At 45.5% G+C, this 25,585-nt stretch overlaps 1 protein-coding gene across 1 annotated transcript in view; it reads left to right on the forward strand.

Annotated features, from left to right (window-relative positions):
* LOC117658712 (multidrug and toxin extrusion protein 1-like) overlaps nt 1-25,585 on the forward strand; it is a 42,342-nt gene that overhangs the window by 15,249 nt on the left and 1,508 nt on the right. Inside the window, exons 9-15 of the mRNA XM_060685631.2 lie at nt 1,346-1,459; nt 2,260-2,327; nt 3,933-4,041; nt 8,964-9,039; nt 16,225-16,294; nt 17,596-17,728; nt 21,326-21,420. Of these exons, the coding sequence (XP_060541614.2) occupies nt 1,346-1,459; nt 2,260-2,327; nt 3,933-4,041; nt 8,964-9,039; nt 16,225-16,294; nt 17,596-17,728; nt 21,326-21,420 (665 nt within the window). The remainder of the gene's footprint in view (nt 1-1,345; nt 1,460-2,259; nt 2,328-3,932; nt 4,042-8,963; nt 9,040-16,224; nt 16,295-17,595; nt 17,729-21,325; nt 21,421-25,585) is intronic.

Here is a 25,585-nt window from a genome sequence, read left to right on the forward strand (position 1 = left end):
CTTCCGCTTTCTAACCTGATATCTTAACCACTAGACTAAACTGGCTCTCTAATGCATCCTCTAATTGAGAAGTCGGCAATGGGAGTCTGGGAGGGGAACTAGAACTCACTGTCTCCTAGTGAGTGGCCCAAAGTCACCCAGCTGGCTTTCATGCCTAAGGTGGGACTAGAACTCACAGTCTCCTAGTGAGTGGCCCAAAATCACCCAGCCGGCTTTCATGCCTAAGGTGGGACTAGAACTCACAGTCTCCTAGTGAGTGGTCCAAAGTCACCCAGCTGGCTTTCATGCCTAAGGTGGGACTAGAACTCACAGTCTCCTAGTGAGTGGCCCAAAATCACCCAGCCGGCTTTCATGCCTAAAGTGGGACTAGAACTCACAGTCTCCTAGTGAGTGGCCCAAAGTCACCCAGCTGGCTTTCATGCCTAAGATGGGACTAGAACTCACAGTCTCCTAGTGAGTGGCCCAAAATCACCCAGCCGGCTTTCATGCCTAAGGTGGGACTAGAACTCACAGTCTCCTAGTGAGTGGCCCAAAGTCACCCAGCTGGCTTTCATGCCTATAGTGGAACTAGAACTCACAGCCTCCTGGTGATTGGCCCAAAGTCACTGGGTGACTTTGGGCTAATGACCAGGAAACTGTGAGTTCAAGTCCTGCCTAATGCATGACGGTATCTGGGTGACTTTGGCCCAATCACCAGGAGACTCTGAATTCTAGTCCTGCCTTAGGCATGAAAACAAGTTGATTGACTTTGTTACAATCACCAGGAAACTGTGAGTTCTAGTCCTGCATTAGGTATGGAAGGCAAATTAGGTAACTTGGGCCAATCACCAGGAGATGGTGAGTTCTAGTCCACCTTAGCCATTAAAGCCAGCTGGCTAAGTTTGGGCCAATCACCAGGGGATGGTGAGTTCTAGTCCCACTTTAGGCATGAAAGCCAGCTGGGTGACTTTCAGCCAATCACCAGGAGGCAGTGAGTTCTAGTCCTGCCTAATGCAGGACAGTACCTGGGTGACTTTGACCCAATCACCAGGAGACTCTGAATTCTAGTCCTGCCTTAGGCATGAAAACAAGCTGGTTGACTTTGGGACAATCACCAGGAAACTGTGAGTTCTAGTCCTTCCTGCCTTAGGCATGAAAGCTATCTCGGTGACTTTGGGCCAATCACTAGGCGGCTGTGAGTTCTAGTCCTGCTTTTTAAAAAAAATGGCATTTTGAATCTATCCTGTAGTCATTTTAGAGACATTCCTGTGCCAGACTCAAAATCCACCATCCTCTTGTTATGTAATCTTTGCTTCCAAACCATGAATCCTGGCTTGTTCAGGTGATTTTCCTTTTTTTTTTCCAGGTTGGTCCACAGACTGCCTGCAGGAATGGGGTCTCTTCATGTCGCTGGCGATTCCCAGCATGCTGATGATTTGCATTGAATGGTGGACTTTTGAAATTGGAAGCTTTCTGATAGGTCAGGAGTGGGCAGGGGGAGGAGCTAGGGCTGGGTGTGGGAGGGGCCAAAAGGCAGGACACGCCCTTTCCCCTAGAGGTAGTCCTCAATTTATGACCACAACCGAACCCAAAATTTAGGCTGTTAAGTGAGAAATTGCCCCATTTTTTAATATCTTTCTCGCCCCATGTTGTTAAGTGAATCACTGCAGTTCTTCAATTAGTCACATGGTTGTTAAGTGAACCTGGCTTCCCTGTTGCTTGTCAGTAGGTCGCAAAAGGGGATCACGTGACCCCCGGGACGCTGCGACCGTCATAAATAGGAGTCACTTTGCCAAGCGTCTGAATTTTGATCGCGTGACCGTGATCGGATGTCGCAATGGTCACAGATGTGAAAAATAATCATGTCACTTTTTTTCAGTGCCGTTGTAACTTCAAACGGTCACTAAATGAACTGTTGCAAGTTGAGGACTACCTGTATTTACAAGGATTGCAGCATCCCAGGGTCATGATGTCATTTCCACTTGCGCCCTTCCCAACAAGCCCTGAGGGAAACCAGACTCACTTAATGACCACATGGTTGTAAAAGTGAGTGCGACTCACTTAGCAACCGTCCTGCTTAGCATCAGAATTCTGGTTCCAATTGTGGTTATACATTGAGGATTTCCTGTCATAATCCTTGCAGGAGCCTTCAGGGAAGAGATCCAAAAAGCCAAGATGGCGGCTGAGCCGCCATCTTGCCTTTTTAGATCTCTTCACTCAGGACATTATTGAATATTTACTTTTCCCTTTTCCTGTTATTATTATTATTTTTAATTTCAGGCCTCCTGAGTGTGCTGGATCTATCTGCGCAATCTGTCATCTATGAAATCGCCACAGTAGCTTATATGGTAAGCATTTCCTGTCTGCCATATCACCACAAAAACAGGACGTCTGCCATTTTGACTTTTTCGACCTTCCTTGGCAGACACCTTAAATTAGCAAACCAAAATGTAAATTCCCCTGCATTTTGTGTGCATCCTATGATTTGCATTGGCTATAACTGATATACAGGTATAGTTGGTGTTTGACTTATGATTGTTTATTTAGAGACCCTGTATAATTTATGAGGGCGTGGAAAAAAGGAACTTACGACCAGTCCTCACACTTACGACCATTTGCAGCATTTTCCCCACGATCACAGGATCAAAATTCAGAAGCTTGGCAACTGACTCATTTATGACGGCTGCAATGTCCTGTGGGTCCCAGCCGGCTTCCAACAAGCAAAGTCAAAGGGTGAAAGAGGGATTTACTTAAGGACCGCCCAAAATGGTCATAAAATCAGGTTCAACTCACTTAACGACCATGTCACTTAGCAACCGAAGTTCACAATTGTAGTCACAAGTCAAGGACTACCTATAGTCCTCTTTAAACAACTGCCTCATTTATTGAAGGTTCACATCTACAAGCGTGAAAAAAAAACAACAACTTTACAACCAGTCCTCACATTTATGACGTTCGCTGGTCTACAAACCAAAAGAAAGTGGAAGTCGGATCAAAAGCACAGTTGCAGTTCCGCTGAGCAATGTTTTGCTGAATGACCAATTATGGTCGCTAAACTATCTGTGCCGTCCATACAGGAAGTCCTCGCTTTACGGCAACAAAGGAACCCGAAATTTGCATTGCGAAGTAAGACAGTTGTTCAGTGAGTTTTGCCCCTTTTTATGACCTGCCTTGCCACAGCTGTTAAGCGAATCACTGCAGTTATTAAATTAATAAAATGGTTGTTAAGTGAATCCAGCTTCCCCATCAAAAGGGGATCACGTGACCCTGGGACACTGCAGACGTCATAAATACGAGTCAGTTGCCAATCCATCTGTGTTTTGATGATGTGACCATCGGGGATGCTGCAGTGGTCGTAAGTGTGAAAAAACGGTCGTACGTCCCTTTTTTCAGGGTCCTTGTAGAACGTCAAACGGTCACTAAACGAATGGTGGTAAACCGAGGACTACCTATAGGGTATTTTTTTATTATTATTTTAGAAAATTTATATTGTCGCAACTCAAGGAAGCTTACATTTATATGATGTTTTTACATGGTATAAAAACATCATATAAAAAATAAAAATAGTAAAATATTTTAAATATTTTAAATAATAGTAAAATAATTTTAAAAAAATAACAAATTAATAAAATAATTCATTCAACGAGCCTCTAAAAAGGATGCAAATGACCAGCTTTGTCTGCAAGGAGTATCAATCCTTCTGTCCCCCACCATCCAGTCAGAGCTGAAGAAGCTTCTTGGATGAGAAGAGAAACGTCTTCAAAAGAAAAAAACAAGAAAGTCCAGTTGCCTCTTGAAAAAAGCACCGTTTTGGCCAAGCCATTTAATGGGCTCCATCCCACTCTGGGTATATCAAAAAATCAACCAATCAATCGAGCTGGTTGAGGATTTTACCAAGGCAGGAACTGAACGGGCATCTCACCAGATCTCTCTCTTCCTTTTGTCTGTTTTAGATTCCCTTTGGGATTGGGGCCTCCACCAGCGTCCGAGTGGGCAACGCCTTAGGAGCCGGGAAGGGGCAAGAAGCCCGCAAGTCTTCTGTAGTCGCCATATTTTGCACAGGTATCAATCTGGGGCTGATAGAAAGAAGAGAATCAGTGGTGGGTTTGAAAAAATGTTTACTACCGGTTCTGTGTTTGTGGCTTGGTGGGCGTGGCAGGGGAAGGATACTGTAAAATCTCCATTCCCACCCCACTCCAGGGGACGGATACTGCGAAATCCCCATTTCCTCCCGATCAGCTGGGACTCGGGAGGCAGAGAATAGATGGGGGCGGGGCCAGTCAGAAGTTTTACTACCGGTTCTCCGAACTATTCAAAATTTCCGCTACCGGTTCTCCAGAACTGGTCAGAACCTGCTGAAACCCATCTCTGAAGAGAATCCATGGGAAACATAAACCAGCTGTCAGACTTCGATGCTATCTCAAAATAAATGAATTTCCAATTTTTTCTTTAATTGAGCACAGCCACCGGATCATGACTCGATGCGGACAAGACTGACCTTTTGCCCCCTAATCCCTCCCTTTCCGATCCCCAATTCTCTGCTTCTCATTGGCTGTCTTCCAAGTCATTCTCCAGATTTCTTGTCACGTCATTTCCCAGGAATGTCTCCCCCTTCCTCATTTCCATGACAACCCGACTTCAAAGGGATTTAGCAGGCAAAAGTTCAGAATTTATCTCTCTCCTCTCTATGCCAGCGCTGAGGCGCTGACACCACTGTTTCAGAATCAGACTAGAGCTGGAAGGGACCTTGGAGGGACCATGTGCGTGCCGGAAACAGGAAGAGTAGCCACCTGGTGCGCATGCATGTGCCAGGAATAGGATCTTCCGATTTCCATCACGCACATGCTCCTCACGCACGCATGCGCACAAGAAACTGGAAGACCAGGTGGCCGGTGTGCCTGTGTGTGCCAGAAACCAGAAGATCATCATCTTTGTGACCAGCTGGCTGGCACGCCAGAACCTGGAAGGGCAAGGAACGATGGCTCGCGTGCCCGAAGAGTTGCCACTTTTGCCACGCGTGCCATAGGTTCACCATCACAGACCTACACCATTTCAGATATCATATCAGAGTCATATCGGTGGGCACATGAGCGTTGCCCTAGCTCAGCTCCAGTGGGAGGGCCTCCGCAGCGGGAGTCCCATTTTTCGCTCTCCCCAGGCTCCGGAGGCTTTCTAGGAGCCTGGAGAGGGTGAAAACAGCCTTCCCCACTTCCCCAGAGGCCGGAAATAGCCTGTTTGCCAACTTCCGGTGGGACCGGAACAGTGGTGGGTTCCTCCCGGTTCGGTCCGATTCAGCCGAGCCGGTAGCGGTGATGATATGATGTCACCGAATCGGTCCTCCCCCCCCCGCCCTCCCAGGTGATGACTAGAGGGAAAAAAACTGTTTAAACTCTTGCCGCGGGGCTTCAAAGGGCTGTCCTACAGCTGATCAGTGTTAAAAGCAAACAAATGAGTCGGGTCGTAAGTGCGAGGACTGGTCATAAATGCGAGGACCTTCCAGAAATGACTCTGACCAGCTAGCCACGCACACCTAGTCACATGACCTCCAAGCCACACCCACAAAATAAGCCACGCCCACAGAACCGGTAGTAAAAAAATTTAGAATCTACCCCTGGACCGGAAGGCCTGTTTTTTGCTCTTCCCAGGCTCCGGAGGTTTTCTAGGCTCCAAAGGCTTTCCTCATCCCCCACCCCGGAGGCCGGAAACGGCATATTTCCTGACTTCCGCTCCCACCCCCAAGAAAGCCTCTGGAGCCTGGGGAGGGCGAAAAACGGACCTACTGGGCCCACCATGGCAAAAGCCGGGGGAGCACGGGGGAGTCGCATGCGCATAAGTGACTGTCTAGACTGGGCAAACCCAAATCCTGCAACTGTTCTTCGTACATTTTAGTCTCCAGACTTCTTAATTGCTCTTCTTTGCAATTTCTCCACCTTGGTGACTTTAAGATGAGCAGAAACTGTATACACAGGAAATCCTCGACTTACAACCATTTGTTCAGTGACGGAAGATACAACAGCACTGAAAAACGGGATCGAAGACTGTTGTTTTGCACTTATGACCGTTGCAGTACCCCTGTTGGTCACGTGATCCAAATTCAGATGCTTGGCAACCGACTCATATTTATGACGGTCGCAGCGTCCCAGGGTCATTTAGCGACCTTCTGGCAAAGAAAGTCAATGGGGAAGTCAGATTCACTTCACAACCGTGTTACTAACCGGACAACTGAAGTGATTCACTTAACAACCATGGCAAAAAAAAGATCGGAAAATGGGGCAAACCTCCCTGAACAACTATCTCGCTTAGCGACAGAAATTTTAGGCTTAACTGTGGTCGTAAATTGAGGACTACCTATATCCATCATATGATACACTTTTTGGGTATATATATATATATATATATGTGTGTGTGTGTGTGTGTTTTTCTTCTAGGCAGGTTTTCCCTACGTAGCCAAGGTTTTTTTTGTAGCTCCAGCTCAGTAGAATCTCATCTACTCGGTTCTGGGCTTTTTTCCTTTCTAACACCTAGCAAGCTCTCACTGCTAGGTGGGAGACCTAAATAGATCCATTTCTAGCTCGTTAGCTGTCATCAGTAGGCCACACCCATATCCTCCCTGTAAAGGCACAGTATCAATTTTCTTACTTCTTCGTAGGGTTTATGTGTGTTTTTCTTCTAGCCAGGTTTTCCCTACGTAGCCAAGGTTTTTTTTTTTTTGTAGCTCCAGCTCAGTAGAATCTCATCTACTCGGTTCTGGGCTTTTTTCTTTTCTAACACCTAGCAAGCTCTCACTGCTAGGTGGGAGACCTAAATAGATCCATTTCTAGCTCGTTAGCTGTCATCAGTAGGCCACACCCATATCCTCCCTGTAAAGGCACAGTATCAAACCTTGGCTACGTAGGGAAAACCTGGCTAGAAGAAAAACACACATAAACCCTACGAAGAAGTAAGAAAATTGATATATATATTTTGTTTTATTTTATTTTATTTTGAATTTATATACCGCACCTTCTCCCGAGGGACTCTCAGGGCGGTGTACAGCCAGATAAAAACATACAATACAAACATTAAAAACAATTAAAAGGATATATATTAATTTGGCCCCAATTTAAGATAACAAACCAATTAAAAATATTTAAAAATATGTTAAAAAATATGTTAAGCCAGCCCGGCTTGCTGAAAAAAGAAAGTTTTAAGGGCACGGCGGAATCTCCTCATAATAGGTATTATCTATCTTAATAGGTATATATATATATGAGGTGGGTTTCAGCAGGTTCTGACCTGTTCTGGAGAACCGGTAGCGGAAATTTTGAGTAGTTTGGTAGTAGTTCTTACTATCGTAGAACCAATAGTAAAAATCCTGACTGGCCCCGCCCCCATCTATTCTCTGCCTCCCAAATCCCAGCTGATCAGGAAGAAATGGGGATTTTGCAATATCCTTCCCCTGGATTGGGGACATAATGGAGATTTTACAGTATCCTTCCCCTGGAGTAGGGTGGGTTTGGAGATTTTGCAGTATCCTTCCCCTGGATTGGGGACGTAATGGAGATTTTACAGTATCCTTCCCCTGGAGTAGGGTGGGATTGGAGATTTTGCGGTATCCTTCCCCTGGATTGGGGACGTAATGGAGATTTTACAGTATCCTTCCCCTGGAGTAGGTTGGGAATGGAGATTTTACGGTATCCTTCCCCTGCCACGCCCACCAAGCCACACCCACCAAGCTATGCCACGCCCACCAAGCCACTACCCCCAGAACTGGTAGTAAAAAGGGCAGAAATGTCCAGGATGGTCAAAGAAGTCAAGATGGCGTCCAACATCTAAAACCCAACGCTATATATACAGGCATTGAACATGAAGAAATGATGGAGCTTCAGTCCCATCATCGTTGATACCATCTTGACTTTTGTAGGCCTTTCTGAGTAGGGAGCATAACATAACACAGCAGTAGGCCTCTATGGAGCCTTTACGACCTGTGGACTTCAACTCCCAGAATTCCCGAGAGTCAACCATGTTGGCTGTCTCAGGAATTCTGGGAGTTGAAGTCCACAGGTCGTAAAGGGGTCATAGAGGCCCATCCTGGTATAATATTTCATCTTGCTGTAATATTTATTAATATCTCTCTTTCTAATGCTCTGGGTAGCATGATCGGCAGCATATAGCATGTAGCATGTAGCATGTAGTTTCTTCCCCAAACCCCCAAAACTTTAACCTTAAACTGTCTACTGTTGACTTCACCCCATTCCTAAGAGGTCTGTAGGGGCATGCATAAGCACCGGCGTGCCTACCATCCAGGGGTGAAATCTAAAATTTGTTATTAATGGTTCTGTGGGCGTGGCTTGGTGGTGGCGGAGGGTAATGTGACTGGGTGGGCGTGGCCAACTTTTTTTTTTTTTTTTTTACTTTTAAAAGCATTTTTTCTACCACCTTAAGAGGTTGCAGAAAAAAATGCTTTTAGAAGCCTCTGACGATCAGGCAACTCAGCTGGGATCGCCAGAGGCTTTTAAAGGCATTTTTTTTTTCAGGAAAAAAATGCTTTTAAAAGCTTCTGACGATCCCAGATGAGCAGCGCGATCATCAGAGCTTTTTTTTTTTTTTTAACTTTTAAAAGTATTTTTTCGGCCGAAGAGGTTGTAGAAAAAATGCTTTTAAAAGTAAAAAAAAACCAACATCCTCTGATGATCGCTCAGCTCAGCTGGGCATGGGGGGGCAGCACAGGGATTTTTACTACCGGTTCTCCGAACCACCCACCATCATCGCTATCAGATCGGGCGATCCGGTCCGAACCGGGAGTATTTCACCCCTGCTACCGTCCCTGTCCTAATATTCTTTTTTTACTTACTCTTTTCATGTATTCCAATTATGTTTGTACTTTTACCTGTTATCTTATAGATGCTTGACAAATAAACTTATGATTATGATATGAATTGAATAAATAAATCAAATTTATCTCGGATTGCTTCAATTCTTTTCTCCCTGTTTTTTTCCTCCAGTGGGATTCGTCCTTCTGATGTGTGTTGTGTTGATAGCCTCAAAAGATGTCTTGGCGTACATTTTCACCAGTGAAAAGTAAGTGTGACAATCTGGAGTGAACCCCTCAGGCCCTGAGGGTATCTTGTATATACAGGTTGTCCTCGACTTACCACTATTTGTTTAGTGGCCGTTCGAACTTACAATGGCAACGAAAAAGCTGATTTATTTACAGCATACAGGTGTAAATTCAGGGGGGGTTACCTAGTCATATGACACGGGGGGGTTGATGTAACTTCAAATGGTTGTTACATAACCCGTCGTAAGTCGAGGACTAACTGTTCCATTATTGACTTATCCTTGACTTAGGATCACAGCGGAACCCAAAATTTCTGTTGCTAAGCGAGACAGTTAAGTGAGGTTTCCCTCCCCATTTTACCATCTTTCTCGCCCCAGTCGTTAAGTGATTCACTGCAGTTCTTCAGTTGGTCACACAGTTGTTAAGTGAATCCGACTTCCACATGCTTCTTGGAAGGTCACAAAAGGGGATCACGTGACCCCCCCCGGGGACACTGCATACCGTCATAAATACGAACCAGTTGCCAACGGTCTGAATTTTGATTACATGACCGTCACCGCGGGGATGCTGCAACGGCTGTCATAAGTGTGAAACATAGTCATAAGTCCCTTTTTAAAGTACTGTTGTAACTTTGAATGGTCACTAAATGAACTGTTGTAAGATATAGATAGATATAATATAGTTAGATAAATGAGAGATAAATGAGAGATAGAAAGATAGATAGGTAAATAGATATAGATATAGATATAGATATAGATATAGATATAGATATAGATATAGATATAGATATAGATATAGATATAGATATAGATATAGATACAAACAAAGAAGCAGACCTTCTGCGAGCTCCGGAACTAAAATAATTAAAATTTTATTCTACTAAACTTTTGTCAACCATCTGCTGACATCGTCAGAGTATTAAACTACCATTTTAGGCAGAGATCTCTGTAATAGTAGTTTAATACTCTGACGATGTCAGGAGATGGCTGACGAAAACTTAGTAGAATAAAATTTTAATTATTTTAGTTCCGGAGTTCTCAGAATGTCTGTGTTGCAATATTTTCAGGATCAGACTCAATAAGATTAGCAAGAGTTAAAGATTTAACTATATATTCTTTTATTTACATTAGGCATTCTATATTCACTGAATATTCACAGATAGAAGCAAGGGAAAGGGTGTAGGAAGCTCCTTATATATACAATGGGTGGAGCTATATGTGGGAGTGATGAATTATGAATACATTAAGAAGTGAAGAATAAGTTAACCCCTGATACCCTGTTTGTACACTATTTACACATTAGAGAATAAGGCATTTACATCTGACAAATCCCCCTCTAAATGCCGATTCGTTATACAACACCAGTTACACTCAGATTCAGGACAATACAAAACATACAACTTAGAGGTTAAATATTTATGCTGCTTAGAAGGTAAAGGCTTTGTCAATATATCAGCTAATTGTTCTGAAGTGTCGCAATGCACTGCTTTAATAAATCCATCCTGAGATAATTGTCTCACATGTTTAAATTTTATATCTATATGTCTGGACCTTTGTCCAATGGCATCAGATCTAGATATTTCAATGGCTGCTTTATTGTCTTCATGCATAACAAAGGGCAGAGCTGGTTTTTTCCAGACATCTGAAATTAAATCATTAAACCATACAAGGTTATTTGTGGCTTTGGATAAACAAACATATTCCGCTTCTGTCGTTGAAGTGGCCACTAGTTCTTGTTTACCAGTGTACCAGTAAACTGGACAGTCATTTAAGAGAAATACATAACCAGAAGTACTTTTTCTGCATGAGGTGTCTCCAGCCCAATCTGCATCTGCATAACACGTAAGCTTTGGTTCTTTAATATCATTAGGCTCTAACATTAAACAAAAGTCTAGTGTACTTTTTAGATATCTTAAAATTCTTTTAACAGCTTCCCAGTGATACATTGTTGGTTTGCTGACATGCCTAGATAATAAATTGAGTGGTAAAGCGATATCTGGCCTAGTCCAATTAGATATGTAAAGGAGTGAACCTATGATTGATCTATAGAACGTATTGTCCTTGAACTCAGGAGAAGATTCATCAGAATTTCTTAGAAAGTCAGTTTGCATAGGGGTATCACAAGGTTTGGCATTGTTTAAGTTGCATTTATTTAAAAGTTCTATGATCTTATCTCTCTGGGTAAGTTTGAATCCCCTTTTTGTCTTATTAATTTGGACACCAAGGTATTTGTTTACCTTGCCTAAAGATTTCAATGAGAAATGCTCATTCAGTTTAGTTACAAAAGTTTCTCTTCTTTCTTTATGTTTTCCTATGTATAAAATGTCATCCACATAAATCAATACAAATTCAATGTAATCATCACCCCTCTTGACAAAGAAACAATTATCAGCAGTGGTAGCGTTGAAGTCCATGGTCTTAAGTACTTTTACTAAACAATCATACCACCGTTTACCAGATTGCTTTAGCCCGTATAAACTCTTGTTTAACAACCAAGTCTCATTTCTGTTTGTGTATGGACTATGAGGTGCTCTCACGTATATTTCTTTATCTAATTTTGCGTGTAGGTACGCAGTCTGTATGTCATATTGGAATACATCAAGATTGAGTGCTGATGCTACCACTAGAGCTGTCTTGACACTCTCTGTTCTTACAGTGGGGGAATACGTGTCAGTATAGTCCTCCGGATATTTCTGTGCATAACCCTGTGCAACTAATCTAGCTTTGTATAGAGTATTTCCTCCCTCTAAATTCTTAATTTTATATATCCACCTGGTACCAATAATTGTCTTATCTTTAGGTGCAATTGCAGGTGTAAATACATTTAGTCTTTGTAAACTTTCCATCTCTTTCTTCATTGCTAATTCCCATTTTTCTTTTTCTTCGTGAGGAAGTTTTAATACTTCCTCGTATGTATTGGGTGTTGTTGGTTCACCATCCATGTGCATTACATAATCCTTGTATTTATTTGGCATTTGGTTTCTGGTGTTTCTAATGATTTTTTCGGGTTTACTATCGTTATCATGCAAATATCTTGCTTCCTTTTTTGTTAGTGTGTCTGTCTTTATTTTGTGTTGGCTATTTGTCCAAGTTTTGGTTTTGTTTTTATATTTGTTGATATTTTGCTTTTCTATAGTCCCTTTCTCATGAGGTTTTGTATCTTCATGTTTATTTGGGAATATCTCATTAAGATGTAATTTAGACCAGTTAGCTTGTTCATGGAACACAGCTGTTCTGGAGACTATAAATTTGTTGTTACTATCAATGAATCTGTATCCTTTAGTGCCAGTCTCATATCCCATAAATCTGAGTCTTCTGGACACATTTTCTCCCTTTCTTCTTAATTGTTTAGGTATGTGTACGTCTGCTGTGACTCCAAATATATGCATGTGTGCTAATTTTGGTTTTCTATTATACATCACTTCATATGGTGTCTTATTTACAATGCTGGACCATGTTCTATTTTGTGTGTAATTTGAATAATGTAAGGCTTCTGACCAGAATTGTTTGCTTAAGCCAGCATCTTCCAATGTGCATCTAATCATGGTTTGTAATGTGGAATTTTTTCTCTCTGCAATCCCGTTTTGGAACGCAGAAAATGGACTAGATGTGTAATGTAACATTCCTTTGTCTTTTAACCATTGTGAGAATTCTTTAGACATGAATTCGCATCCTCTGTCCGTCATAATTTGTTTTATTTTGATGTTGTGTTGTGTTTCTATGCGTTTGTAAAATTCTTTAAATTTTTGAAATGTTTCATCTTTGTGTTTTAATGTATAAACAAATCCATAGCGGCTATAATCGTCCACTATTGTCAGGAAGTAACGTTTTCTATAAGTGATTGATGGAGTTAATGGACCAACTAAGTCCATGTGTACTAAATCAAAAATTTTGTTAGTTGATCTGGTAGATTTTCTTGGCCTGGGACTAGTTTTTAGTTTTGTAGATTTACATACTGAGCATTCCAGATAATTTTCACAATTTTTTATTTTAACACCTTCTGCGTGTTCAGTCATTTTTTGCACTACAGGAAAACTGGCATGTCCTAACTTCCTATGCAATATGTGAGCACACTCATCATGAATTGGTTTACCTATCTTTGGCTTCTTATCGTTGTGTGCATCTGTGTGATCATGAGATATTTTACATTCATCATTGTCACTGTTGCTAACATTCTCATCATCTATTTCAATACAATCTTCCATATTTGAATCAATGTTATGTAACCATTTTTCTTTTGTTATCAGATAAGGTAGGCCTCCTTTAGTCACCACAGTGCCTACATTTATTTTATTCTTTTCCAAAGTTGCCTTTCCTTTTGAAAAGACAATGTTAATGTCAGAATCTCTGCTTAGTTTTATGGCACTTAATATGTTATGAGGTATTTCAGGTATTAATAATACCCCCTCTATTTTTCCTAGACCAGGCAAGGTTACATTTCCTCTACCTAATACTTGAACCTTTTCTTGGTTAGCTACCTTAATTACAAATTTATCTTCTGCAAATGAAGATAATATACTTTTGTTATTAGTGGTGTGATTAGTTGCTCCAGAATCAATAAGCCAATTATTGTTCTCACTTTGTTGTGTGTTAGTGTTGTCTTGTTTATTTAATCCATTCAGTGAACCAGACTTTCTATCCTTTGAATTGTCTCTGCCCCCTCTATTCTCTCTGTGATTTGGTGGGCTCCTATATCTATGCCTTTCTATGGAAGGCTGTCTATAATCGTATTTGTTTCTGTATTCTGATCTATATCTTTCTTTTAAGAATTTTGGGCAATCTCTTCTATTGTGTTCCCTGGATCCACAATTATGACATTTAAATGTTCCACTATATTTTTCTTGGAAAGCTACTTTCCTATATGGTTTATGTTCTGTGTGATTGTTAGAGCGATTCCTTCTAGAATTATCTTCTGTTATCAATTTGTTAGATAGACTTTCTATGGATAAGTATCCTAGATTGATTGTGTCTAAATGTGACATAAAATTGTCCCATGATGGATCAAGTGAGTTGATAATAACACTTTTCATTGTTTGGTCTGAAATCACCTCCCCCCTCAAATGCAGTTCAGCTCTTATTTTGTTCAAAGATATTAAATGTTCACTTATGGAAACCCCTGGTTTTATCCTAGATGAAAAGAAGTCTTTAGATATCCTTGTGGTGGTAGCTACACTGTCACTGTGAAACAAATTAAACATGCATTGAATAATTTCTGAAACAGTCAAATTTGGCTTAATGCTGTGATACATTGCAGGAGACACACTAGATATTATTAAGAAAAAAGCTCTATGGTGTAAGCAATCTATTTTTAGTGTCCAAGGTCCTTTTGGGGGACTAGTGATAAAAAACAGTAAGTTTTCTTTCATAAAGACAACCTGGAGCTGTTGATACCATTCTTGTAAATTAATGCCATCAACCCTTAGTTTTGGGAAGTCACTGGGTAAATTTCCGACACTATTGGGTCCATTACTTACAACCTGAGGTAGTCCGTGGTCTCGTAAATGCAGAAAATTGCAAAACGGCGTGGGGATGCTCGCTACGAGTCTGCATGATCTTCTCTCCAGTTCATGTCTTCCCGGATCGTCAGCGTAGTTTCGCGCATGCGCGTTGCTCATTTCTTCTTCGGCGTCGTCGTGGAAGGTTCTCCTCATTGCGGCTTGCTCGCTCTGCTCTTCTTCAGACGAGTCGGTCTCTGGTTCGACTTTGGGGGTTCTGACGACGGTGGCTGTTCTTCCTCTTCTATTGAGAGCGTTGGTGCTTGCTTCGGTCTGCGGCGTAGGGCGGTATCGGCAGGGCTCTCTGGGTTCTGGCGTCAGCGCTCTAGTAGTCAGGATGGGAGCGGGCAGGTCTTGAGGCATTGGTTTGCTCGCTCGCTTTTTCGGCATCTTTTTAGTAATTTTCAGTTTTGGCCCAAATGCAGCAAAGAGCGTTTTCATCGCTGATTTTATTTGGTGTTTCATTGGATCTTCCTCACTTTCTGGTTCTGATTCTTCTGAGGTGTTTGAATCTTCTTTTTCGTTTTCGTTGTCTGATAACATTTTTCGCGCCAGAAATTTTGAATTAAGCTTGCTGATTGGTTCTGCTTCGTTCATCTTGGAGGCCGGTTGAAACCAAGATGGCCGCCATTCAAATTTTCGCGCGGGATCATCGTTTTTCTTCTTTGTAATGATTTTCTCCGCAGTCATATCACTCACAATTTTTGGATCTTTAGGTTTTTCATTGGTGATGTTTTTCTCTCTCGCTGCTCCGCTGTTCTTCAGCATATCTTGGAGGTTCGCGATGAGGCTTTCATCATTCTTCTGGCTTTTTAATAGTTTTAATATCTCTGACCTGAGTTCGTTATTTTCTATTTCGATTTCCTCCTGGTCATCAATTATTTCTTCGTCTTCAGTGGTGTATTCTTCGGATTCTCTCGAAATTGCATTCGTGGATTCGTTGATTATTTCTTGTTCCGTTTCCATTTCTTTGCTGTAGGCCCTGGTGTTGGGCCTATCTTTCTTAGACATTTTAAAGTTTTTTATTGAGTCAATTAACCATCCTCTGCTACCAATTTGTTGCAATATTTTCAGGATCAGACTCAATAAGATTAGCAAGAGTTAAAGATTTAACTATATATTCTTTTATTTACATTAGGCATTCTATATTCACTGAATATTCACAGATAGAAGCAAGGGAAAGGGTGTAGGAAGCTCCTTATATATACAATGGGTGGAGCTATATGTGGGAGTGATGAATTATGAATACATTAAGAAGTGAAGAATAAGTTAACCCCTGATACCCTGTTTGTACACTATTTACACATTAGAGAATAAGGCATTTACATCTGACAGTCTGCTTCTTCCTTTACAAATATACTTGGAACTTGTATTTTTAGAATAGTTTGTAATATATATGTGTGTATGTGTGTGTGTGTGTGTGTAGGGCAACAAAATCAGGCGTGTCTAGTCTTTGCAACTTTAAGATCTGTGGACTTCAATTCCCAGAATTCTAGGCGTTAGATACAAATTAACAGAGTTGGAAGGGACCTTGTAGGTCATCTAGTCCAACCCCCCGGCCCTACACCAATTCTGACAGATGGCAGTCTAGTCTCTTATTGAAAAATTCCAGTGATGAAATCCACAGGTCTTAAAGTTGCCAAGATTGGACACCCCTGACTTAGAGGAGGTCGGTGCTGATGATGGTTTTTATCTATTTTGTCCAAAACAGAGAAGTGGTTGACCTCGTGGCATATGTGATGCCCGTCTACATAGCCTTCCACCTGTTTGAAGCCCTTTGTGTGAGTCCTTTTCTTTCTCACTTCTTTCCACTGGCCTGAATAGGGTTAAATTTAAGGTTCAGCTCTGGCAACCTCAAATGTTTTAGGATTATGGGGGGCACCTGTGGTTTCTTTAGTAAACCACCCATGACCAAACCATGCCTTAATGGGGTATGGAAAGGCAGTCTGGTGTGGGGTGGAATGGGTGGACTTCCACTCCCAGAATCCCCCAACCAGCAGTGCTTTAAGAGGAGAGTACTTCCACTCCCAGAATCCCCCAGCCAGCTTCCTTTAAGATGGGTGGACTTCCACTCCCAGAATCCCCCAGCCAGCATGCTTTAAGAGGAGTGGACTTCCACTCCCAGAATCCCCCAGCCAGCAATGCTTTAAGAGGAGAGTACTTCCACTCCCAGAATCCCCCAGCCAGCATCCTTTAAGATGGGTGGACTTCCACTCCCAGAATCCCCCAGCCAGCATGCTTTAAGAGGAGTGGACTTCCGCTCCCAGAATCCCCCAGCCAGCGTGCTTTAAGAGGGGTGGACTTCCACTCCCAGAATCCCCCAGCCAGCGTGCTTTAAGAGGGGTGGACTTCCACTCCCAGAATCCCCCAGCCAGCATCCTTTAAGATGGGTGGACTTCCACTCCCAGAATCCCCCAGCCAGCATGCTTTAAAAGGGGTGGACTTCCGCTCCCAGAATCCCCCAGCCAGCGTGCTTTAAGAGGGGTGGACTTCCACTCCCAGAATCCCCCAGCCAGCATGCTTTAAGAGGAGTGGACTTCCGCTCCCAGAATCCCCCAGCCAGCGTGCTTTAAGAGGGGTGGACTTCCACTCCCAGAATCCCCCAGCCAGCGTGCTTTAAGAGGGGTGGACTTCCACTCCCAGAATCCCCCAGCCAGCATGCTTTAAAAGGGGTGGACTTCCGCTCCCAGAATCCCCCAGCCAGCGTGCTTTAAGAGGGGTGGACTTCCACTCCCAGAATCCCCCAGCCAGCGTGCTTTAAGAGGAGTGGACTTCCACTCCCAGAATCCCCCAGACAGCCTGCTTTAAGAGGGATGGACTTCCGCTCCCAGAATCCCCCAGCCAGCGTGCTTTAAGAGGGGTGGACCTCCACTCCCAGAATCCCCCAGCCAGCATGCTTTAAGAGGAATGGACTTCCGCTCCCAGAATCCCCCAGTCAACATGCTTTAAGATGGGTGGACTTCAACTCCCAGAATCCCCCAGCCAGCACAGTGGGAATTCTGGGAGTTGAAGTCCACACACCTTCAATTTGCAGAGGTTCACAAGGCCTCTTGTAACCCATCCTTCTTTTTGTCTCTTGCAGGCTACAACCGCCGGGGTGCTGCGTGGCACCGGAAGGCAGAAACTAGGCGCCATTTTCAACATGCTGGGCTACTACGCTGTAGGCCTGCCCTTGGGGGTCGTGCTCCTTTTCGTAGCCAAAATTGGCATGATAGGTACTGGCATTGAGCAGAGAGTGGCATGGCGACAAGTAGTCCTCGAGTTACGACCATAATTGAGCCCTACAATTAGGGTTGCGAGTTGTGACGGTCATAAAACAGGCCGATTTGATTTTAGCATCTTTTCCACAGTGGCTGTTAAGCAAAGTCACTGTTTGCGAAGGGGAGCTTTTTGTCAGAAAATGGAAATAAATCCTGGTTTTGAGGGGGAAATGTCACAAATCATTGGTCAGGTGATCATGGGACTCTTCAAAGGTGGACCAGTTGCCCAAAATATGGAAATGTGACCGAGGGGGGGGACGGACGGATGGACAGACGGACGACATACACGACAACATCACAACCTCAAAACCAGGATGCAAGTCGTCCCAAAGGTGTTTTTTTCAGGAGGCAACTGCACATTTTTTGTTCTTTTTTGAGGACGTTTCACTTTTTTTTTTTGCTTTAATTTATATGCCGCCCTTCTCCGGAGACTCAGGGCGGCTTACAATGCGTTAAGCAATAGCCTTCATACTTTTGTATATTTTATACAAAGTCAGCTTATTGCCCCCACAATCTGGGTCCTCAATTTACCTACCTTAGAAAGGATGGAAGGCTGAGTCAACCTTGAGCCTGGCGAGATTCGAACTCGCAGTAATTGCAGGCAGCAGATGTTAATAACTGTGCTTGAGTCCACTGTGCTACAGGCTCTTTACATCTTCTCATCCAAGAAGCTTCTTCCGTTCTAACGGGATGGTGGGGAATGGAAGGATTGAGACCCCTTGCAGACAGCTGGTCATTTGCATCCTTTTTAGAGGGTCGTTGAGGCCACTTCGGAGGTTGTTCTGTGTCCTCAGGGTCACCTGAGTAGTGTAAATGGGTGTGGAGCCTTCTACAACACGGTCCTTTCAGCAGTTCCAAGAAGGCTCCACATCCATTTGCACCACTCAGGTGACCCTGAGGACACAGATCAACCTCCAAGTGGCCTCAAGGACTCTCTAAAACCGTGATGGCGAACCTATGGCACGGGTGCCACAGGTGGCCATATCTGTGGGCACGCGAGTGTTGCCTTACCTCAATCCAGCACGCATGTGTGTGCGCTGGCCAGCTGATTTTCGGGCCTTCCTGGCCCACCGGAAGTCGGGAAATGGGCTGTTTCTGGGCTTCCGGAGGGCCTCCGGAGGAATGGGGAAGGCTGTTTTAGCCCTCCCCAGGCTCTGGTCCCTGGGGACGGCAAAAAAATGGGCCTACCAGGCCCACCGGAAGTCGGGAAATGGGCTGTTTCTGGGCTTCTGGAGGGCCTCCGGAGGAATGGGGAAGGCTGTTTTAGGCCTCCCCAGGCTCCGGTCCCTGGGGACAGCAAAAAAATGGGCCTACCGGGCCCACCGGAAGTTGGGAAATGGGCTGTTTCTGGGCTTCCGGAGGGCCTCCGGGGGAATGGGGAAGGCTGTTTTAGCCCTCCCCAGGCTCCAGTCCCTGGGGACGGCAAAAAAATGGGCCTACCGGGCCCACCGGAAGTCGGGAAATGGGCTGTTTCTGGGCTTCCGGAGGGCCTCCGGGGGAATGGGGAAGGCTGTTTTAGCCCTCCCCAGGCTCCAGTCCCTGGGGACGGCAAAAAAATGGGCCTACTGGGCCCACCGGAAGTCAGGAAATGGGCTGTTTCTGGGCTTCCGGAGGGCCTCCGGGGGAATGGGGAAGGCTGTTTTCGCCCTCCCCAGGCTCCGGTCCCTGGGGACGGCAAAAAAATGGGCCTACCGGGCCCACCAGAAGTCGAGAAATGGGCTGTTTCTGGGCTTCCGGAGGACCTCCAGGGGAATGGGGAAGGCTGTTTTCGCCCTCCCCAGGCTCCGGTCCCTGGGGACGGCAAAAAAATGGGCCTACCGGGCTCACCGGAAGTTGGGAAATGGGCTGTTTCTGGGCTTCCGGAGGACCTCCAGAGGAATGGGGAAGGCTGTTTTCGCCCTCCCCAGGCTCCGGTCCCTGGGGACGGCAAAAAAATGGGCCTACCGGGCCCACCGGAAGTTGGGAAATGGGCTGTTTCTGGGCTTCCGGAGGGCCTCCAGAGGAATGGGGAAGGCTGTTTTCGCCCTCCCCAGGCTCCGGTCCCTGGGGACGGCAAAAAAATGGGCCTACCGGGCTCACCGGAAGTCAGGAAATGGGCTGTTTCTGGGCTTCCGGAGGGCCTCCGGGGGAATGGGGAAGGCTGTTTTCGCCCTCCCCAGGCTCCGGTCCCTGGGGACGGCAAAAAAATGGGCCTACCGGGCCCACCGGAAGTTGGGAAATGGGCTGTTTCTGGGCTTCCGGAGGGCCTCCAGAGGAATGGGGAAGGCTGTTTTAGCCCTCCCCAGGCTCCGGTCCCTGGGGACGGCAAAAAAATGGGCCTACCGGGCTCACCGGAAGTCAGGAAATGGGCTGTTTCTGGGCTTCCGGAGGGCCTCCGGGGGAATGGGGAAGGCTGTGTTTGCCCTCCCCAGGCTGCAGTCCCTGGGGACGGCAAAAAAATGGGCTCACCGGGCCCACAGTGCCATCGCGTGCCAAAAGCAGGGGGGAGAGTGGGGGGGGTCACATGCTCATGCGTGGGGGGACGGGGCGCATTGAATTATGGGTGTGGGCACGCGCGCGCACAATCCCCCCTCCACTACCCCCGCTTTTGGCACACGACGGCAAAAAGGTTAGCCATCCCTGCTCTAAAAGGATGGAAATGACCAGCTATCTGCAAGGAACATAAATCCTTCCGTTCCCCACCAGAGCGGAAGAAGCTTCTTGGATGAGAAGCGAAATGTCTTCAGAACGCAAGGCCATTCTTCATTTCCACTTAGCGACTTTGAACGAGCGCCAAGCAATCAGTCGTAAGTCAAGGACTACCTATATGTAACTCAACTGCTGGCTACTCAACTGCTTTGAAACTCAACAAATTCGGTATTCAACGCATTTTGATGCCAAATTTTTGTCCTGGTATTCATTGTTTGGTACTCAACACCAACGACATTATCAATGTCGGTGTGAGCCACCACAGGTAGTCCTCGACCTACAACCGCAATGGAGCCCAGAATTCCTGTTGCTAAGTGAGAAATTTGTTAAGTGAATTTTGCCCCGTTTTGCGACCTTTCTTGCCCCCGTTGTTAAGTGAATCGCTGCAGTTGTTAAGTTAGTAGCACGGTTGTTAAGTGAATCGGGCTTCCCCCGTTGACTTTGCTTGTCGGAAGGTCGCAAAAGGGGATCGATCACGTGACTCCGGGACGCTGCAACCCGTCATAAATATGAGTCAGTTGCCAAGAGTCTGAATTTTGATCACCTGACCACGAGGATGTCACAACAGGCCAAAAACTGTCCCTAAGTCACTTTTTTCGGTGCCGTCGTCACTTCGGTCAGTAAGCAAACGGTTGTAAGTCAAGGACGACTACCTGTGTCCAAGATCGTGATGGTCATTAAGTGAGCTCGTCTGGGAAAGTCGCAAATGGCAATCACGTGACCTCAGGATGCTGTACGCATCATAAACGCGAGAAGCATTTTTAAATCCGTTTTCTCAGCGCCGTTGTAAACTTCGAACGGCCACTAAGTGAATGGTCATAAGTTGAGGACGTTGTGATTTTTCATCTTGGTCTCCCTTCCTAGGGTTTTGGCTGGGCATGCTGATTTGCACCCTGATCCCCTGCATCTGTTCCATCACGTACATACTCCGGATGAATTGGGACCAGGTGGCTGAAGAGGTAAGAGGCATCCTTCAACCATGCTCCAACCATTAGGCAACACTCCTCCTGCATTATGATCCCTATTTCCCTTTTTTTCCCCCCCATTCTGGTCATTCTCGCTCTTTTGCACTACTCGTCTTACAGGGAGTCCTCTGTTTACGACCATTCGTCAAGCCCAGACTCATACTTACGCCGGTCATTAAACAAGTCACCATGTCCATTTTTGTGAACGGTTTTTTTTTTTTAACACTGGTTGTTAAGTGAACGCCACCGTCGTAAAGCAAAAGCTGTGGTCATTAAGCAAACATCGTAGTCGTTAAGTGAATCCATTGCCTGCAACATCCTTTTTTTTTAATTGCTGGAAACTGGATGCAAACCTTGGTTTCCGGCCAAAATCATGATTAACGTGAGGCTGCAAAAGGCTGTAACTGCAGGGCAGTTGCTGAGCTGCCAACATGTAATCATATGATCACATGTAATTCATGTAATTCATATGAATCAGTCCTAAGCAGCCTCTAGGGAAGGTGTGTTGTAACTATAAACAGTCATTAAGTGACCAGTCGTAAAACGAGGACTACCTTTATATAGAACTTACTGTGTGATTTATTTATTTAATTTGTGTCCATCCTTTGTTATTTTTACAAATAACTCAAGGTGATGAATATATATACATCTTCCTCCTCCTATTTCCCCACAACAGCCCTGTGAGGTGGGTTGGGCTGAGAGGGGGGGGGCTGTCCCAAAGTCACCTAGCTCACTAGCTGGCTTTTATGGCTAAGCCAAAACTAGAACTCACAGTCGCCTGGTGATGGCCCCAAAGTCACCCAACTGGCTCTTAGGCCTAAAATGGGACTAGGATTCAAGTCTCGTGGTGATTGGCCCAGAGTCGCCCAACTAGCTTTTATGCCTAGGGCAATACTAGAACTCACCATCTCCTGGTGATTGGCCCAAAGTCACCCAACTGGCTTTCATACCTAAGGCTGGCTGAACTTGAATTCACCATCTTGAGGTGATGGACCATAAGTCACCCAGCTGGGTTTCATACCTAACGCAGGACTAGAACATTTATGTGAAGCCGCTGGGCGAGATCATCCGTGGTTCATCCGTGGTTTCGGGGTGAAGTACCATCAGTACGCTGATGACACTCAGCTATACATCTCCACCCCGGACCACCCCAATGATGCCCTCGAGGTGATGTCCCGGTGCCTGGAGGCCGTGCGGATCTGGATGGGGAGGAACAGGCTCAGGCTCAACCCATCCAAGACCGAGTGGCTGTGGTTTCCGACATCCCGATATAGTCAGTTGGTGCCATCACTGACTATTGGGGGGCGAGTCATTGGCCCCCATGGAGGGGGCTCGCAACTTGGGTGTCCTCCTGGACTCACGGCTGTCTTTAGAAGAGCACATGACGGCCGTGGCCAGGGGGACTTTTTATCAGGTCCGCCTGATTCACCAGTTGCGTCCCTTTCGGGATCGGGACTCGTTAAATACGGTCACTCATGCTCTCGTTACTTCCCGCCTGGACTACTGCAATGCTCTCTACATGGGGCTCCCCTTGAGGAGCACCCGGAGGCTCCAGCTGGTTGAGAATGTGGCCGCGCCGGTGGTTATGGGAGTGACGTGGCGCTCCCATGTGAACACCCCTCCTGCGCGAGCTGCACTGGCTCCCGGTGGTCTTCCGGGTGCGCTTCAAGGTTTTGGTTACCACCTTTAGAGCGCTCCATGGCATTGGACCGGGGTATTTACGAGACCGCTTTCTGCTACCAATAGCCTCCCACCGACCAGTACGCTCCCATAGAGAGGGGCTTCTCAAGGTGCCGTCGGCCAAACAGTGTCAACTGGCGGCCCCCAGGGGGAGAGCCTTCTCTGTGGGGGCACCTACCATCTGGAACGAGCTCCCCCCGGAGATACGGAGGATCCCGGACCTGCGCACGTTTCGTCGTGCTCTCAAAACTTTTTTATTTCAGCAGGCTGGCCTGGCCTAACTCTCCTCTTTTAAATTTTTAATTCGTTTGATTTGTTTTATAAATTGGGTGTTTTAATCTGTGTTTTGGCCAAAATATTTAATAATTTTAAGGGATTTTTTAATATTTTTATTATCTGTATTTTATCTTGGCTGTTCACCGCCCTGAGTCCTGCGGGAGTAGGGCGGTATAGAAATTTGATTAATAAATAAATAAATAAATAAACTCACAGTCTCCTGGTGATTGGCCCAAAATCACCCAGCTGGCTTTATGTCGAAGGCAGGACTAGAACTCACAGTCTCCTGGTGACTGGTCCATAGTCACCGAGTTAGCTTTTATGCCTCGGCCGATACTAGAACTCACTTCTCCTAATGATTGGCCCAGTCACCCAGCTGGCTTTATGTCGAAGGCGGGACTAGAACTCACAGTCTCCTGATGACTGGTCCATAGTTACCCACTTAGCTTTTATGCTCAGGCGATACTAGAACTCACTTCTCCTGATGATTGGCCTAAAGTCACCCAGCTGGCTTTATATCAAAGGCGGGACTAGAACTCACAGTCTCCTGGTGACTGGTCCATAGTTACCCAGTTAGCTTTTATGTCTCGGCCAATACTAGAACTCACTTCTCCTGATGATTGGCCCAAAGTCACCCAGCTGGCTTTATGTCGAAGGCGGGACTAGAACTCACAGCCTCCTGGTGACTGGTCCATAGTTACCCAGTTAGCTTTTATGCCTCGGCCGATATTAGAACTCACTTCTCCTGATGATTTGCCTAAAGTCACCCAACTGGCTTTATGTCGAAGGCGGGACTAGAAATCACAGTCTCCTGGTTACTGGGCCATTGTCACCCAGTCAGCTTTTATGCCTAGGGCGATACTAGAACTCACTTCTCCTGATGATTGTCGAAGGCGGGACTAGAACTCACAACCTCCTGGTGACTGATCCATAGTCACCCAGTTAGCTTTTATGCCTAGTGCAACACTAGAACTCACTTCTCCTGATGATTGGCCCAAAGTCACCCAGCTGGCTTTATGTCGAAGGCGGGACTAGAACTCACAGTCTCCTGGTGTCTGGTCCATAGTCACCCATAAGTGTGAAAAATGGTCCTAAGTCACTTTTTTTCGGTGCCATTGTAACTTTGGTCACTAAATGAGTCAAGGACTACCTGTATATAGAACACTTATTTCATTCGCATGAAGTGGCACATTTCAAAATGTTAACATACAACCGATAACTTCTTGAATTCCTCATATATTACGAAATTGACTACATACTTCCATCATAAACGTATCATACTTATATATGCTCCTTTTATACATTATATATATTATTACTGATACCTATGTACTTCATGCCTTATACCTGTGATGGTGAACCTATGGCACGCGTGTTACAGGTGGCACGCGGAGCCATATCAGTGGGCACACGAGGGTTGCCCTAGCTCAGCTCCAGCACGCATGTGCACACCGGCCAGCTGATTTTCAGGCCTTCCGGCCCCACCAGAAATCGGGAAACAGGCTGTTTCCGGCCTCCGGAATGGGTGGGGAAGGCTGTTTTAGCCCTCCCCAGGCTCCAAGAAAGCTTCTGGGCTCAGGCCGAAAATCGGGCCTACAGGGCCCACCGTGCCATCACGTGCCTAAAGCAGGGGGAGCGCATGTGTGTGTGGGGGGGGTGGGGCGCATTGAATTATAGGTGTGGGCACACGCATGCGTGACCCCCCCACCCTCCCCCCGCTTTTGGCACATGACGGCAAAAAGGTTAGCCATCCCTGCCTTATACGCTAAATAATTACATAAAACCTCTAATATCATCCTCATTTTCAACTGCCTAGAGCAGTTGATGGCGAACCTTTTCAGCACGCGGGCGCTCGTTGGGGCCGGGCTCCGGAAAAGCCGAACTTCCGGGTTGTAACACGCATGCACACCCGACGATCAGCTGGCCGGTGCGCATGTGCGCACCAGTTTTTGGCCCTGCCGCGCACGTGAAGGACAGCTGATCATTGCACACGCATGCATGCCAGAAACCCGGAAGACAAACAGGCAAGGCCACGCGCGCCTGGGCGACATGGCTTCGCGTGCCAGTTTGGGCACGCATGCCATAGGTTCACCATCACAGGCCTAGAATTATTGTGTGTATGTTGGGTGGAGATATATATATATATATTGTGTTTTTCTATCGAGGCACCTGGTCTAGCCCAGCATGTGGGAGGGAGCATACT

This window comes from Pantherophis guttatus, chromosome 1 (assembly GCF_059756535.1).
Source record: "Pantherophis guttatus breed Tessera chromosome 1, ASM5975653v1, whole genome shotgun sequence".
Lineage (NCBI taxonomy): Eukaryota > Metazoa > Chordata > Lepidosauria > Squamata > Colubridae > Pantherophis > Pantherophis guttatus.